At 44.3% G+C, this 16,105-nt stretch overlaps 2 protein-coding genes across 8 annotated transcripts in view; one reads left to right on the forward strand and one right to left on the reverse strand.

The window, feature by feature from the left end:
- The window catches only part of LOC310999877 (peripheral plasma membrane protein CASK-like), a 35,539-nt gene that overhangs the window by 11,457 nt on the left and 7,977 nt on the right, over positions 1–16,105 (reverse strand). For 4 of the 7 annotated variants that reach the window (XM_083990478.1, XM_083990476.1, XM_083990474.1 and 1 more), the window contains exons 2-12: positions 14,351–14,463; positions 10,918–11,023; positions 10,061–10,138; positions 9,885–9,957; positions 5,618–5,720; positions 5,014–5,189; positions 4,294–4,440; positions 3,811–3,894; positions 3,465–3,564; positions 758–879; positions 73–150 (exon numbers count right to left, since the gene is read on the reverse strand). In XM_083990478.1, the coding sequence (XP_083846604.1) occupies positions 73–150; positions 758–879; positions 3,465–3,564; positions 3,811–3,894; positions 4,294–4,440; positions 5,014–5,189; positions 5,618–5,720; positions 9,885–9,957; positions 10,061–10,138; positions 10,918–11,023; positions 14,351–14,463 (1,180 nt within the window). The remainder of the gene's footprint in view (positions 1–72; positions 151–757; positions 880–3,464; positions 3,565–3,810; positions 3,895–4,293; positions 4,441–5,013; positions 5,190–5,617; positions 5,721–9,884; positions 9,958–10,060; positions 10,139–10,917; positions 11,024–14,350; positions 14,464–16,105) is intronic. The other 3 variants (XM_083990479.1, XM_083990477.1, XM_083990475.1) reach the window with 1 other exon arrangement.
- On the forward strand, positions 6,722–8,975 carry LOC310997082 (putative G-protein coupled receptor 34). The gene is made up of 3 exons (XM_083986674.1): positions 6,722–6,857; positions 6,943–7,084; positions 7,553–8,975. Exons 2-3 carry the CDS (start codon positions 7,082–7,084, stop codon positions 8,792–8,794), a joined length of 1,245 nt encoding a protein of 414 aa, XP_083842800.1. The 5' UTR covers positions 6,722–6,857; positions 6,943–7,081; the 3' UTR covers positions 8,795–8,975.

Here is a 16,105-nt window from a genome sequence, read left to right on the forward strand (position 1 = left end):
GTAGGGGCGGTGTGTGCTGAGAACTGGTTTTCACTTCGTTGATTATAGGAGCACGATCGCCGGCTTCCTCACCTCTTTGGCTCTCTGCACTCCATCGCTGGGAGGGTTTCTGATCTGGGGAGACGACCTGGTGTTGATTTTGTCATAAAGCTGAAACAACAAACAAAAACGTGTACTGTAGTTAGTTTGTCTCAATCAAACATATGAGACCCAACCTCTTTCTCTGTTTACAATATGTCTCCTTTTCAGATTGTAAAACTGTTGGGGGCAATGTGAGGCCAAAGTGCTTCATTTTTCTGTTCTAGTATTTACTTTTTCTTATCACTGGTACTTTATATAGATGTTCACTGAATTATTTTGTTGTTGTTTGTATATTTAAAATTTAAAAATGTTTTCTCCAATCATGTGACCTATCATGTGACCCCTCGGGGCAGATAAAAAAGAAAAAGATAGCGTCTGTCATAGGCATGTCTTAAGCCTGAAGAAGAGCATGTGGCTCGAAACATAGCTTGTTGGATGTGCTAAATAAATGCACTGAAAAGGGAGCTGAAGTGTGCAGACTTTTCTTCTGTTTATTATAGTCATTTGTTAGTCCAGCACCTGCCTTACTGGATGTGTGCGGCTGCTTTGTCTTAAACTGGTGTGCTAAAGTGCTAAATTAAAACAAAAACCAAGAGTGTTCTGTGTAACAAGTACAGAGCCCAGTCTTTAGTCATCTCAGCGCCTACTGGGAGAGGAGTAGGTCCCGTTTACTCACATCTAGCAAGGTGTGGAGGTGTTGATCCTGGAAAACGCTGTGCAGGAAGTCCATGTCCTTCTCGCTGCAGTCCGTCAGCGCGTGGATCTCCTCTAAACTGTCCAAAACCTGCGATACTGCCCCTACGTGCACACGTGCAAAAAAGTTATTCACCAAAATAGATGCAGACTTGATCACGACTTCGCAAGCATTCACGATCACACCGAGCAATCCCCGCAAACGTTCGACACGACACGACACACAATGCAAACACTGCACGAGACAGACGGGCCCCGGTACGCATCCAAGTACGGGCAAACGAAGACAACAAAAGACCACAGACGACACCAAAATAATCACAGACGATAAGACGGCACAACGGAAAACACAGAAAGTACACACACACACACACAAATATCCACATCAATTTAACCCCTCAAGTACCTGCTGCATCGCCCACACATGCAGCAAAACCAGAGAAACAGCGGTACATGGCATCAATACAACATCAGAAGAAAGTCACTTCAAAAAGTCAGAGTGTGGATGATGGGACAGGAGCAATGCACCCCAGAAGAAAATGCTAAATAGAATATTATCAGGTGTAAAATTGATCAAATATACAGTGGAATAAGTAAAGAGGAAATTCAGATCTGACATACAAACTTCAAGTGGGGTGTTGAAAGGATGGAGAGCTGTGGTGACAAAGTGTTTTCCCCTCTCTGCTCTAAGCGTGGTGCACTGTAAAGTTCATCTAGACATGAGTGGGTGATTCACTCGAATTTAGAAGCACTATGTGGTAATATTACATGAAAACAATCAGTCTTCCGTGGCCTCCGCCGCAAAACAAACTTCCACATGAGTTCATAAATATGAGGTTACTCCAACCTTCAATTTTTTTTTACAATCCTGCACTGGTCCTGAGTAGAACAACAAGAATTTGGTTAACAAGAAACTCTAGGAAGAAAGTGCTGGAATGAGAGATGAAGGATGGACGTGGAGGGAATAATGCCAATTACAAAGATGACAAAACTGTGCTAATAAAAGAAGAAATGAGACTTTCATTAAACTGTTGCTGTGTGAATGAAGAACAAACATTAAAAAGGAAACATGCTATTGATCATCATTCATCATTAACTTTGGGAAAACCTTGTCACAGGTCTGTTTACAACTACTGTTTTAAATATAAGCATTTCCCTTTGTTGATCGTCATCCATGTCCACGTTCGTGTTAGTATTTGTTTAATCACGGAAAGCTGAGATGCGTCTCTGCATTTGTAATTACCCATCAACCAGCCAAACAACTAACCCTGACCAAATGGGTTGCTGCCTTCTAATCGGCATGCCTATTCAAGATGCACAGCTCTGAGGGGAATCCCAGTATGACAGATAATCCTGCTGACAGCCAGGACACTGTGACAGGTGAGCCTTTTATCCTCGTAACCAAGGTTTTTGGGTTTGTTCACGTCATTAGAAAGCAATCAGCAATTATACTTTTTAGATATGTTTTTTTTTTTTTTTTTTACAAAGCTTCAGGCAGCTGGAATAATGAAGATGTGCGCGGGGGTCGTCTTTGCAGATCAACGGGAAGAATTTGGAATAAAAGCACATTTGTCGAACCAAATGGGTTTTTATAAAAAAAAAAAAAGGGAGACCGTAGAGAAGACAGGGAGACAGAGGAAGCCATTTTGGAGAAGTAGGAGCCACATCATCCAACAAAAAGAAAAAGCAACTAAAAGCAGGTGAGGATGTCAAGATGACAATGCTGGTGATGATGATAATATCAAGCATCAAGTTTCTGCAGGCAGGGAGGGTGATACGTACTTTCGGCAGCTAGCAGTCCTACACAGCACAGCGTAAGAAAAACAACACCAAAGAAAGAAGCAGAGATTAGAGGAGGTTTATGCAACTATGGAGCTACAGAGTTTAACACCTCTTGATGAGAGAAACCAAAGGAAAGAAGGGAGAGAGCTGGCTACGTGAGGGCAGGTAGAGAGTAAAACTAGGCCGGAGTGAAGGAGGGAGGGAGGGGGTCGACAGAGTGAGAAAACTGTCAGAAGCAATCAGGTCTGTGAATCATCTGCCAAGCTGCTGCGGGCTTTTACTACGAAAGACGAGTCAGCGGCCGGCAGCGCGTCAGGTGCCCTGATGCAAACAGAAACCAGTCATCGGGAAGCACGTCTGCAGCAGACTGCCAGCCTCAGCACAAACAAAACACACCCCGGCCTATCTGGCTGCAGCGGCCGCTTATAACACTGAGCTGGAAATGTCCGAAGCTTAGCTCGCCGCTCGGATCGCATGGTGGCTCTGCTCGCTTTCTACCGTTTAAGACGAGTGCATAGGTGGACCATATGTGCCGATGTCGACCGACGGGTACAGTCGGCTGTTTTCTTATCGAGGGAAGTGAAAGTCTGTGACCGAGACGGGGAAGTGACGCCGTTGTGTAACATCTGGCTTGGCTTAAACAGAGGAAGTTCCAACTCAGACGACTGCAGGTCGCATTCAGACACAGGAATAGAAACTGTCAGAATAGAAACTGGGCTAGAAAGTGAATGGCCTCTGGTGCAGATATGTGTTGTAGTGCTTCATCTTTGAACTTGAATGACACATGACGGGAGGGAGACCTAAATATTCAAAATCAGTTTGTGCAACTCCCCGCTACCAAACCATGACACAGCTGAAACGTAAACCTCATTCGCTTCTTTCCTCCCTCAAACTGCTGAGTGATTTACCTGAGGAGGTGGGGTCTTCTGAGAAGTCGTGGAGCTCCTCTGGGGGGTCGCCATAGTAGGAGTTAAATTTGTGGCTGGAGACAGCAGCCAGCACTGCACCCTGGGATACAGAATGAGGACAGTGCACCTATCAGAGCAAGCCTCTGAGTTGTGACGTATTGTGTTTGTATTTGAGCTGTTAGGAGGACATTGTCTGTGATAAATCGCTGGAAGACTTATGACAAACAGTGATCTGGGTCAGTGATAAGGAGCAAATGCACAATGTGGGGGAGTAGGCGGTTCTTTGAATCTCTGATATTCATCTTGCTGAATCCAGAGATGTCTCCAACTTTCACACTCTGCTGACCTTCAGCTTCCTCCTGGCGTTGAACTTCCTCAGCTGTTCCACTGTTTCAGGCAGGTGGATCTTATAGGCGTACCTGTCCCTCTCCTGCACATGCAGAAAACACACACAGATAGCATATTAGCTCAAGAAGACAATGTGCGCAAATATGTGCATACATTGGAGCAGTCACAGAACGGATGTGAAACCATAAGTATAGCTCCAGGCAGAAGGAAGTGGTCTTGCGTCAGCAACGCTAAAAGCCACTGTTACAAAGGTGACCTCAGTTGCTGAAGCTCATTTTATCATCAACACCCAGTAACCTTATCGCAAAAAATGACTCGCTCCTTATGTGGTAAGCAGATTATCTTTACAGAAGTGGAAGATCGCAGACAATAATTCTGCTAAAGTTGTCAACATCCACACCTGGGACCTGCAGCCAGAATTTAATTCATTAGTACATATTTGTAAGAGAGTGTGTGTGTGTGTTTGTGTGTGTGTTCTTGCCTTCAGCCAGGGGTGGTTGAGGGCCTCGTAGACAGTGATTCTCTCAGCAGGGTCCAGCATCAGCATACGTCTCACCAGGTCTTTGGCGCTCTCTGAGATGTGGGCCCACTGGCGCGGGTTCATCTGGAACAGCGTGAAGATAAGCAGCTGAAGATGAGCAAACAGAAGGCCGTCGGCCTGCTCCGTGAACACACACTCCCTTATGTGGATTGTAAAAATCAATTTGCAGTGATGTTGGGAGTTTATTACGTGCAGATATCATTCTGATAGAAAGAAATAAACCAGGCTTGTTTAGCAGTAGATAGATGGATGATACCACAGCGCTTTCCATCAAGTGACCTGCGGTGACTGCATCTGCCACAGATTAGCGCACCGAGCACAACATTTGTCCCGTCAGCTGAAAACGCAGCATTTATCAGACCTTCATCTCAGAGTCACTGATGCTGTCAGTTTGCTCATGGCCGCTCGCTGACAGCGGTTTGGCGCGTGAAACAAGAGTGACAGGATGGATAAAGCATGATTTGCCACAGAGACACACCACTGATACCAAAGACAGAGCCATTCTAAAACTTGACCATTGCCTGTCAGTTGTCTGGTTGGCTCAGTTCTCAATAACACTGCTCGCTGTTGTCCTGAAAGACACTCCTCTGCTACACTGAAGTAAATATTTAGCATATGTTCTGGTGGATAATGAGGCTGTTTTGTTCTCTGCGTCTTTACCTTGTATTTCCCCTTAATGATGGCCTCAAACAAGCGCTCCTTGGTGCCGTAGAATGGCAGGCAGCCAGACAGGAGGATGAAGAGGATGACGCCGCATCCCCACACGTCCACCGGTTTGCCGTACGGCTCCCTCTTCACCACCTCCGGAGCCATGAAGTGGGGAGTGCCGACTCGGCCTGAGAAGAGCAGGTGGGATTAGCTGTCAGAATATTTGGGTCTTTATAAAAATATTGTATAATATATTATAAAATCTGAGGAGCTAAATGGTGTGAGCAAGATGCAGGTGTGTAATCATACTAAGGGCAAGAATATGTGAAGAAAAATTAATCGTTATAATCAGCAAGGGTCTCTGCTTGATGAATCAATTATCAAAGTTGTTTAGACATTATCTTCCTGGTTTTAAACTCATTGTTTCATCATTCATTTTATAAAATGTATTGTGTCAGAAAGATTGAGGGCAAACACACTAAAACGACATAAACACTTAGACCATCTAGTCTTAATTTTAAAAAACTATGAAAATTATATATTTTTTTCATTCTCTGAAAAAATGACTGATTATTTCTGTATGTCTATGCATGTGTGGTATGTGTGAGTGTTTCACCTCCAGCGACTAGGCCAGACTCTCCCAGCTGTATTGCGACTCCAAAACCTCCCAGCTTGACCGGAGCAGAGTTCTCCTTTGAAGCCAGCAGCACACAGTGAGGCTACAGAGGAAGAAAGGAGAGAGGTTTGACAGTCAATGTATGGCTCACATGTAACAACAAGCTAAATAAGGGAACTGATGTGGTCATGAATTATTCTACTTTCTGGCTAGCGTGGAAAAAAAGAAAAAAAGAAATTCTTTGCAGCCTCTGCAGAGCATTGCTTCTCTCTTTCTGTGCAAAAGTGCAAGATCCCGTATGTTCTATTGTTTGTTCGTAAACCAAAAGGTTTCACAATGACATGACAGCTCAAACAAATACGACCACAGCTTTTATTCTGTAGTCGATACAAACAGGAAACACTTCTTGCCCTCATCAGTACACAATGTCTAATAAACAGTAAGTGAGGTGTGTGTTTTTTTCTTTTTCTTTTTTGTTTTTTTTTTTAAATCAAAATGCATTTCTCGCAACATGTGCTGGAGAGGAAGGGTTGGGGTGTTAGCAGCTCTGAAACGTGATATATATGCACCACATTATTGCTTGTGTTTGCATTTACACTGACTGTGCAACACGGACAGCACCAACAAGTGCTTTGCAAACCACAGATCTTCACACATCAGCTGAATGACACAGCTGCTTCTTTAGTATTTTTTATAAAATTTGCATTCCAGTGTATTTGCTGTCTTGATTTAGACTATGTTGTGTGATCTGACATAAAAAAGGACCGGTGAGCATGCTAAACAGCAGGCTAGTGGAGAACATAATCAATTTCAATGGAAACTGCATTTACAGCCTTCTCCCTCGGAGAAATAAATTCTGCATAAATCTAAGTAATTCTATTCTGACAGGAAGAGGGTAAGGCAGCGCTGAGTATGATGTGTGTGCGGTAGAGGTATTGGTGGTCTCGCTTCCTGTCTTCACACTTCTACATTTGTTACGGAGGGTGATGTTGAGTGACGTGGCAGGCAGTGAGAAAGAGAGAGAGAAAGGACTAGCAGACTCGATAGTAACATCTGTGTGTGTGACAGAGAGAGAGAGAAGGAGGGAGTGTTGAGAATGCAAGAGACAGGACAAAAGTAAAGCGCAAGTAGAAAACAGAGAACTGAGAGCAGAGGAGGACGAAGGAGCAGATGCTTTCAAAAGGATTTGCAAAAAGAGTCTGCAAGATTTATGACTCATCCAGAGACATCACAGAGACAGGTGAAGATGCAATAGAAAAATGTCAAGGACATGGACTCTGGCTGTTTTATTTCATTATGTATGTAACGCTAGTTTTATTTAACAGGTCGCTTTTCAACTAATTTCTGCTCCTGTGGTTTGATGGAGGAAAACACACGGTGGACGACTGCACCCGTACACCCCCCGTCAACCGTAACTCACGTCTAAACTACAGCTGTGCTAAACCTCCTACGGAAGGAGGGTTGATGGTGAGTGCTCTGCTTTATTCCCAACATCTGTTTGCAGCTGTCAGACCGTGGACTGGGTCTGAGCGTGGAATCCATGTGTGAAAACCGGCGTGAAACTTTCAATTAGTCACGACTCCAGTTCCCACAAGTAAAAAAAAAACAACATTGTAGAACTATTCAGTCAGAAAACTGACTTGTTGTTTCATCTGCTGTTTCTACACCTCCTTTTTTTTTTGCAGGGGGCTTCACCACGATATTGCATCAATTATTTTACAATAGCAAGCTGTGTGTGTGTGTGTGTGACCTTTAAACTTACAACCCACATATTATTCACCTGTGTGTGAGACTCTAATGACCTTTCATGGGTAATGAGCTGTAACATTCACCATTCTTTCTCACCTTTAGTTTTAAGTTAATTTTCAGTTCTGCTTTTTCACTGCATCTTTTTAGTGATGAGAAACTTAAAGTTTGTTTCTCTTTTCTTCCCAGAGCTTTATCAACAACCCTGAAGACCCTGCAGACACAATGACAACTTTCTCCTCTTTCCCTTTCACTGCTTCGGCCTCCGTGTCGTCCAACACCTCTCTCCCCTTTTCTTCTGCTCCTTCCTCCACTTCAAACCAGACGATTTGTTCTTTTGAAGATATGGCCCTCCGTCTGCCGCTGATCGTGTCCTACACACTGTTCTTCATCGTAGGGCTTGTGGGTAACCTCTTTGCGCTGTGGGTCTTCCTGTCCCTGCACTCAAGCCGCAACTCTGTCAGAGTGTTTCTCATCAACTGCGCCGTGGCCGATCTGGTCCTGCTGGCCTGTCTGCCCTTCAGGGTCTTTTACCACATTAATGGAAACAAGTGGGTGCTGGGATCTGTGGCCTGCAAGCTGGTGGGGAATCTATTTTACATGAACATGTACATCAGCATCACGCTGCTGGGCTTCATCAGCCTGGACAGGTACCTGAGGCTGAAGGGGAAAGGCAGGGCGCGGAGAGGTATGATGATGAGGATGCGGGGGCTCAACTGGCCGTGGAGCTGGGTGGCGTGCGCGGCTCTGTGGGGCCTGTCGCTGATGGGGCTGGTGCCTATGATCGCCACGGCGGAGGACAAGGAGAACACCGGCCACTGCTTCCAGTACAAGCAGCGACAGGCGAAGGCCAAAGGGAAAGCCTACTTCAACGCCACGCTGGTGCTCTTCTTCTGGCTCGTCTTCATCATGCTCGTCGTCTCCTACACCAAGATCGCCTCCCAGCTGCTGAAGGTGTCGCGGGACAAACCGGACCTGCCCAACGCGCACAAGTACCAGCGAACCGCCAAGAAGTCCTTCTTCGTGCTCTTCCTGTTCACCCTCTGCTTCGGGCCGTACCACGCCTTTCGCCCCGTCTACATCTACTCCCAGCTCAGTGAGCATCTTTCCTGCGACTACCTGCACCTGGTGGACCGCGTCAACGAGGTCATGCTGTTGTTCTCCGCCTTCAATAGCTGCCTGGATCCCGTCATGTACTTTCTGTTGTCCGGCTCGGTGCGCAAAACGGCCCTGCGGGTCCTCGGAGACCGGCTCGGCACTTGGGGGACATCTAACAGCTCCACGACCGAGTTCAGGCGGCCGTCCGTGGCTCTGGGCTTACCCAAGTCTGAGCAAAACACACCCTCCAACACCCCGAGGACCAGCATCTGTGTCATGAACTCCACCCTGCGCCGCACCGGACTCAACGCTCAGACTGGACTCATCAGCTAATTCTGTTAAAACATTTCTACACATAGTGACTTTTTGTATGTTAAAAAAATGCATGTTTTTTTACTGCAGTTCTTCACTGTTTAGACATAAAGTTATTGTCTAAACTCTACTTCAATGTCTGAGTGAAGAAGAGGCACTACAGTGACCACTAGGACATACAAATATAAAAACACATGCCCTGTTTATTTTATATTACGAGTGCTATAAGGTTTCTGAAAATATAAATGTTTTAAATGACTGGTGATGGACTGAATGTATGAAAAGAAATCTTTCTGTTGTATTAATTTAAATGTTTTTAAGTAAATACAGAAGTGAAATGGGGCGTTTCCTTCCTCACACGATGCGATACACCACATATGCAGAACAAAGCGGTGAGCGACAGGTTTAATCAGCTGCATCTGTCCATTTGTCTGCACGGACAACATACGTACTGCCCTCTTTCTGAAATGCTGTGTGTGTGTTGGCATTTGGTGGTGGGTGTTAAAACTAACACCAGCAGTAGTAGGCGACACTGTTTCATCCTTATTTAACCAACACACACACACACACACACACACTGCAAACGAAGCTGCCTTGATCACTTTGTGGACAAATGGCCGGTGTGTGGATCAGGGGGATGTTTCAGGGCTGCTCCATCTGCTCTGCTAGTTTTTCTCGCCTGTGTTAGGTGACTAATCCTGCAGGAATCAGTGGTTAATGCTAATCTGACCAGAACTCCTCCTCTAACAAATCCACACTGGTTGTTTATCATGCGATACGAGATGGTGTGATCTGGGGTTTGCTAAGGAACTTGTTTGCTGGCTCGAAAGGCTTCAGGGTGGTTAGACTGAACCACAAGTTTACCCTGAAGGCCATATACTAACTGGAAGGTATTGTAAAGAACAGATGTTGATGACATGTTTCCTAGTAAATGATGTAATGCATTTGACCTTCATCTCACCACAGACACTGAATAAAAACATGATAAGGTTTGTGGTATAATGCACACTCATCGCTCTAGATAGGGTTAGGAGAAGATTTAAGGTATTGTGCCCTCTTTGCGTCACTTTGATCTGCTGGTTTCAAGTGGGACGAGTGATAGACACCTCACCTTTACGTCGCGATGAATCACATTATTGTCATGGCAGTATCGAAGTGCCTCCAGAATCTGCCTCATGTAGTGGCTGTGTGGACGAGAAGCAGACGCAGACATCGACAAATTGTTGTTTGAGCTGAATGAATATTTGAAAAATGTTCCACCCACGGTTCCCAGCCGGCGTGTCCTACCTGGCCACTGCTTCGCTGTAAACAAACCCAGCATCGGCTCTCTTCACGATTTCAAAACAAAGGTCTGCTCCGTCCATACTGGGAGAGGGAGAGGGAGAGAAAGAGGAAACGGAGATCGACAGTTTACACAAGAGCAGATAAAACACACATGACAGAGTTAACAACACAATCCACAACTATATCCATAAGGGAGTCATTTTAACTTCACGGGCATGAAGGAACTATATTTTCAATTTTATCAATTTTCATCCAGTGGAATCCCAAGGGATGCTGTAAGGAATCGATGGGATGCAAAGCTACAAAATAAAGTCCACACAGTGAAAACAAATTAAACAGGAAAGATGACTTAGAAAATGATATTTATAACAAATGTCAGAAGAAAAGTGTGTGACGCTTTACCTTTACTGTGCATTCGACTTCAAAAATGCCACCTATGCTACTTTCGTCACAACCTTTAGATACATCTATGTATATATACATAGCACAGAATATCAACATGCAAACCGTAAGCGATCGAATGGGTTTCCATCACGGAAATAACTCTATAACCACAGATATGAGGGGGCTGATAGCGTTGGTGTCAGGGTGTAGCATAGTGTGAAAGCTTTAGCCATCTGGCTGCTGGTATATTTAGTGTGTAACTGTTACATTTACCTACATTCACACATGGTTTTCACAACAGAAATTATTTTGTGGCCAATGTGAGACTTAACAGTCGCTGTGCTGGTTTTTTAAACAGATATTCAATTCCTGTGTGCAAAACAGACACTAAATCACACCTTAAAACTCTTTAAAATACACATATGAAATATTTTGATATAAATGCACTATGGCAGAAAGAGCGTGCATGGACTTACAATTCAAAGACCATGTAGAGCATGCCATCGGAGCTGTAGGTCTCCAGCAGTTCCACGATGTGAGGGTGCTTCAGCATGTGGCAGATACTGGCCTCTCGTTTGAGATCTGGACACAGAGTTGGAAAAAAGATGGGGTTTGATGAGACGCTGTATCACCTACAACAAGTCATAGTCACTGACAGTGGACTTGCAGGTTGTCAGACTTCATGATGATGATTTAAGTTTTATTTCTTTGCTTTCAGTCGTGCAAAGAAGAAATGAAGAGCTTTGAGTGTAACAATAGTTGTAACAACCCGACACAAGCCAAAGCCTGTGGTCAACCTGTGGCTTTCAATGCATAGGTTAAAATACATACATGAAATACCCCGTGTTCTGTTTCTGACGAGTTTTAATTATTTGCTCTCAGTTTCCTTGTAAGAAAATGTCACTCTCCAAGTACTTCACTTTATATACGTATGCTACTAAATGTCAACGAGGAGCAGATATGACTGTGCACTACTCCCTTCTAATATACTGTGCAGAGCCATGGAAGATAAGACAAGGACTTCTAGAAAGCTGTAGAAAAAAAAAACTTTCAATGATTTTATTTTATTTTTTTACTAGAAAGTAAAAACTACTATAACCAGAACAAACTAAAAAATGTAAACCAAAAATCAGATGACCTCGAGGTGAGAAAGCCCCCTGATTATAAAGAAAACGATCTATTCTCCTGAGAGATTTGTTTGTGGTCTGTCGGTGCTTTGTTAAATCCTGTCACGTCTCAAAAAAAAGGTGAGATAAGGAGATGAAAAGCGAGTCCCCCCCTCCTCCTCCGCCTCCTTTTAAACCTCAACATATGTGCCACGTCCGACCGACACCACCAGAGGGAGTTGCAGAGCATTTGACTCACAAACTGGGGGAAGCCATTCTTTGAGTGCTGTGCAAATGAGGTGAGTTTTCCCATGTTGGGCTGACAGATAAACCAGCTAACAAGCCGCTATCCGCCCAAAAGACGAGTAACACCAGATGCAGTGCCACAAGAATGCCATTTTAATTGCACATTTAAAAGCACATCTAGCCTGCACTCATCAACATCATCCCCTCTCTCTCATTCTCACGACCACAGAGCGATTCTGTGGCATTCCTCGTCTTTTGACTGCCTCATTAAAGATGACAATACTGGAGGGAAAACACGGCCGAGGGGAGCGGGACTGTCCTCTTTTTTTAAAGAAAAGAGAATCACATCATTGAATAGAATTAAAGAGAGGTGGTGAGACAGATGCAGACTGCTGAGGCGGGCTGACAGACAGGATGTGCCGTCGTTGAGCCCCTCGCTCTATAAAACCCTCATTTACACAGACCACTCCTCATCCGCCAGTCTACTGATCTTTGTGTATGTGTGCGCTCATTGTGTCGTGACAGGGCCAGTATCATTATGCAACACTGAGACATGATGCCGTGTCCCCACTACAGAGCCCCCATTCTCCTCTTCCTTTGCTTTCATGATTACTCTCCTCTCCTCTTTATGGCCCGTCTCATCGAGTATCTATTCTTGAACCTAACAATGGCGCACAGTGTCTGCGGCGCAACAAGCAAACCACTCAAACAGAGGGAGGGAGCCTGGGACACTTGGAATCAAATCAGTGCCACTCACTGGGGCGATTCCAAATTAATTTTCGCATGAGAGGTTTTTGGGTTGGGTTACGCATTGTGAAGAAATGTTAAATAATTTCACGCAGAAGTTTGTGACACGACAGGAGTGGGAGACGACTGTACTGAAAAGTCAATGGTGCCTGCCTGTGTGTCAAATACTTTCATTCATATCAATCTAACTCATCATCTTTCTTTTCTTTTTTTACCCATAAAGCTTTAATGGTGATTAAGTGCTCACTTGTTCTCTCTCCATTCATCCTAATTTAAATCCTACAAATCCAGACACTCACTCATTCTGCTTGAAGTCAGTTGTACTATCAACCTCTTAATGATGCCATTAACCTTTTGTTCTCTCGGTGACACGCTCGCACAGAAACATATTCATACGTAACTATGGATGTTTGCTATTCAGCCTGTGGCCTCGGCCCTGCCTGCAGTTCTGTCGCCCTTTTCTTCCCACTCACGTTCGTGCTGACGCAGGTTCTTTCTTAATAAGCTAAAGTATGTGGTCTCAGGAAACCACTCTCCGGGTCTGGCTGAGCTCCAGCTCTCTACCGCTGTCGCTCTGAGTGGCCGCGTGCTTATTTCTTCTTTTGTGATTATCTAAAATGTGGATCAAGTACTTCACCGACCACATTTCAAGTGCATATTTGTGTGCATTCATTTGTGCTGCGGTCAAACAGACTGAAAATGATCAGTCTAAAATATAAATATTCTGTTTACTTCAGTGCACGAGTGCAGCGAGTACTATTTGAGTTATGTATTATCCAACAATCCAATTAATACACTTTAAACCTTCTAAATTCTTATCTGCACAAGAATTTCTCACTCAATAAATTCTTGTTTGTTATATGTCTAAGGTTTTGTCAAATGCTCAACAAAAACACAGCGTGAAGGCTTTTAATACTGATAAAGACTGTGAGACTAAGACTAAGACTAATTTCTGTGAAGGGAATGCTTCTATAATCCTACTTTACATTCATGTTGTCATGTAAACCACACCCAAGATAAATGCTACTGTGCTTGTTCCTGCTGACCAGTGACTGCAGGGTGAAGCATGGCAGCAGTCTGTCAAAAAACGTGTGAAGCCAAAAAGAAAAAAAAACCCTCAACGTAGGTGGTTTGTATTTCTGGGTGATTAAATTTAGCTTCTGGATCATGATACAATGTTAACCAAAATTATTTAGAGCGCAGACTTTCGGTTCGGGAACCACAGGTGAAACGCTCCACTTCTTCAGTTTCTCCTCCCGTGGGTCATTTCCTTGTCTTGCTGTTATTGGCCGCCAGATTAATCTCTGACTGAGACCACACAGATGGCACATGGTGAACGCCAACACGCACGCACACACACAGACACACCTACCGATGATCCTGGTCTCCAACTCTTTCCCTTTCTCTCTGACACACACACACACACACGCACACACACAGACCTCAGCATGACAAAGCACCAAACCACATGGTGAGATATGGCATCCATCGATATTTTGCTCATGCTCACAATCGCAACACACACACGCTCCACACACAAACACATGCAGTGTTATTCATCAGTGTGCACCACACTGTGTTTTCAGATGATTCCAAACATTTGTTTTATCCCAGAAGGAGAAGCAGGTGGGTGTATTTTATTACACTACAGAGAGCACTTCACAAGTTAGTTAAAACTTAGAGCATGTAGGTGTGTCTGGCTAAATGTGTAATTCTCTGTGAGTGATAAGATCCCTGACAACTATCCTCTCTTGTCCTGATTCTGTTAACACCTCCCATCTGTTCAAAGCAGGCCTGCTGCGTCCCCCACCTTCTGTGCTGAGGCCCGGGCTGGAGGTGAAGCTCGCCACATCCACGATCTTCACGGCGAACTGCTGGCCCGTGTCCCTGTTGATGCAGCGCCTCACCACGCTGAAGGGCCCCCTGCAAAACACACACACACACACACACAAGCCGGGTTAGTCACAGACACCTAGAACAATGCAACAACATCAATCTGCGTGTGCACGGTTTCTCAGAGTTAAACTCACCACAGTTAGCACTTCAGAGGAAAAAAACGTACCAGAAAACACATGTACATAATCGCATGCACGCAGCCACACACACATACACACGCACCAGCCTGGTGCGATGGGCAGACACAGTGCTGTTTCTGAGAACACTGTGGATTTACAGTGGGTGGTTAGCTACGCACCGCGGCCTCCGTGCTCGTGCCAGTGGGAATTATAGAGCAGTGGTGTGCAGCACAGCTGTAAAAGCTAAAATAAAAGCTTTATTATAGAGACCTGAGCAGGGGAGACCTGCCCTACAAGCTTTATTTCTGGGCAAAGGAGGTGGCAGATATTGTAAAGTTGTGTTTCCTTATATAACTGCATCGGGGCGGACATATGAAAGCCATAAAGCATCATATCCTGTCCTGTGTGCAACCGTAATTCTCAAGATCTTGTATTAAAGGATGAACAGAGTTTTCAAGATCATAACTACAGCACATTTGAGATACTATTCTGTGGCAGACAACAATTTGCTCTGTAGTCCAGTAAAGTTTATGTTGACACATTTCATTTCATTAACAATTACAGAGATAGGCCTGTGACGATAACAAATTTTGCTGGACGATATATTGCCCCACAAATTATCATTATTATACATTTTTTGAAAACATATTAACCACGAATGTAGCCTAGTAATAATAATATTTCATAATAATGCAAGTAGACTCTTTCAAAATCAATACACTTTTATTTCTCATGAGTATTTTTTTTTTTTTACCATTTGCAATGTCAAGAACTTATATAATATCCAAAATAAATAAAACAAACAAAAGATAATAGACCAAACATTGCAGCGCAGCTTCTGTCCAATACCTGAAGCTTCACTTTTTATTCAAACGAACTACAGGTCATTTCTTTGACTGCCACAGTTGTTAGATTTCATCAATGAGACCAGCATTTATCTCCAGCATTTATCTCCCAAGAAGTATTTAACCAGTCGGCGGTAAACCTCTAGTTACTCGGCTCGTTTTCTCCCCAGGGCTGATGACGGAGGTTGACCGGAGCTCAGCAGACGGCTGGCGGCTGCAGCCTCTGGGAAGCCCCCGTTACTCCCGCAGTGGCTCTAGTCTGCACAAAAACGTCGGAGGAAATCTCCTAACAGGCGGTATCTGGATAAACTGGCCACAGACTGGGAATCTAAACTGTGACTTTCTCCCGTGAAAAAATATTAAAACTTTAAAAAGTGACGTATTAACAGCGCTGCAGCGAGAAAACAGCGTTTAGCTGCTTAGCTTTAGCTTAACCGCTAGCGCTGCCGGTTGCCACGACATGCATTCTGGGAAACAAAGATCCTGGATGACTGGCAAGAGGGTTCACTACGGCCCAGGTGCTGAGACCGATGCACAGAGTGAAGCATCTTGTCATCCAGCCTGTTTGGAGGCCAGAGACGAGGAAAACAAGTACTGTACGTGCGCACATGGCACGGAAAAATGATCGAGTTCATTTTCATTTATCGTGCGATTAATTGATTTATTGATTATCGTCCCAGGCCTATGAGACATTAATAGATATAA

Source organism: Trachurus trachurus, assembly GCF_905171665.1.
Source record: "Trachurus trachurus genome assembly, chromosome: 2".
Taxonomy (NCBI): Eukaryota; Metazoa; Chordata; class Actinopteri; order Carangiformes; family Carangidae; genus Trachurus; species Trachurus trachurus.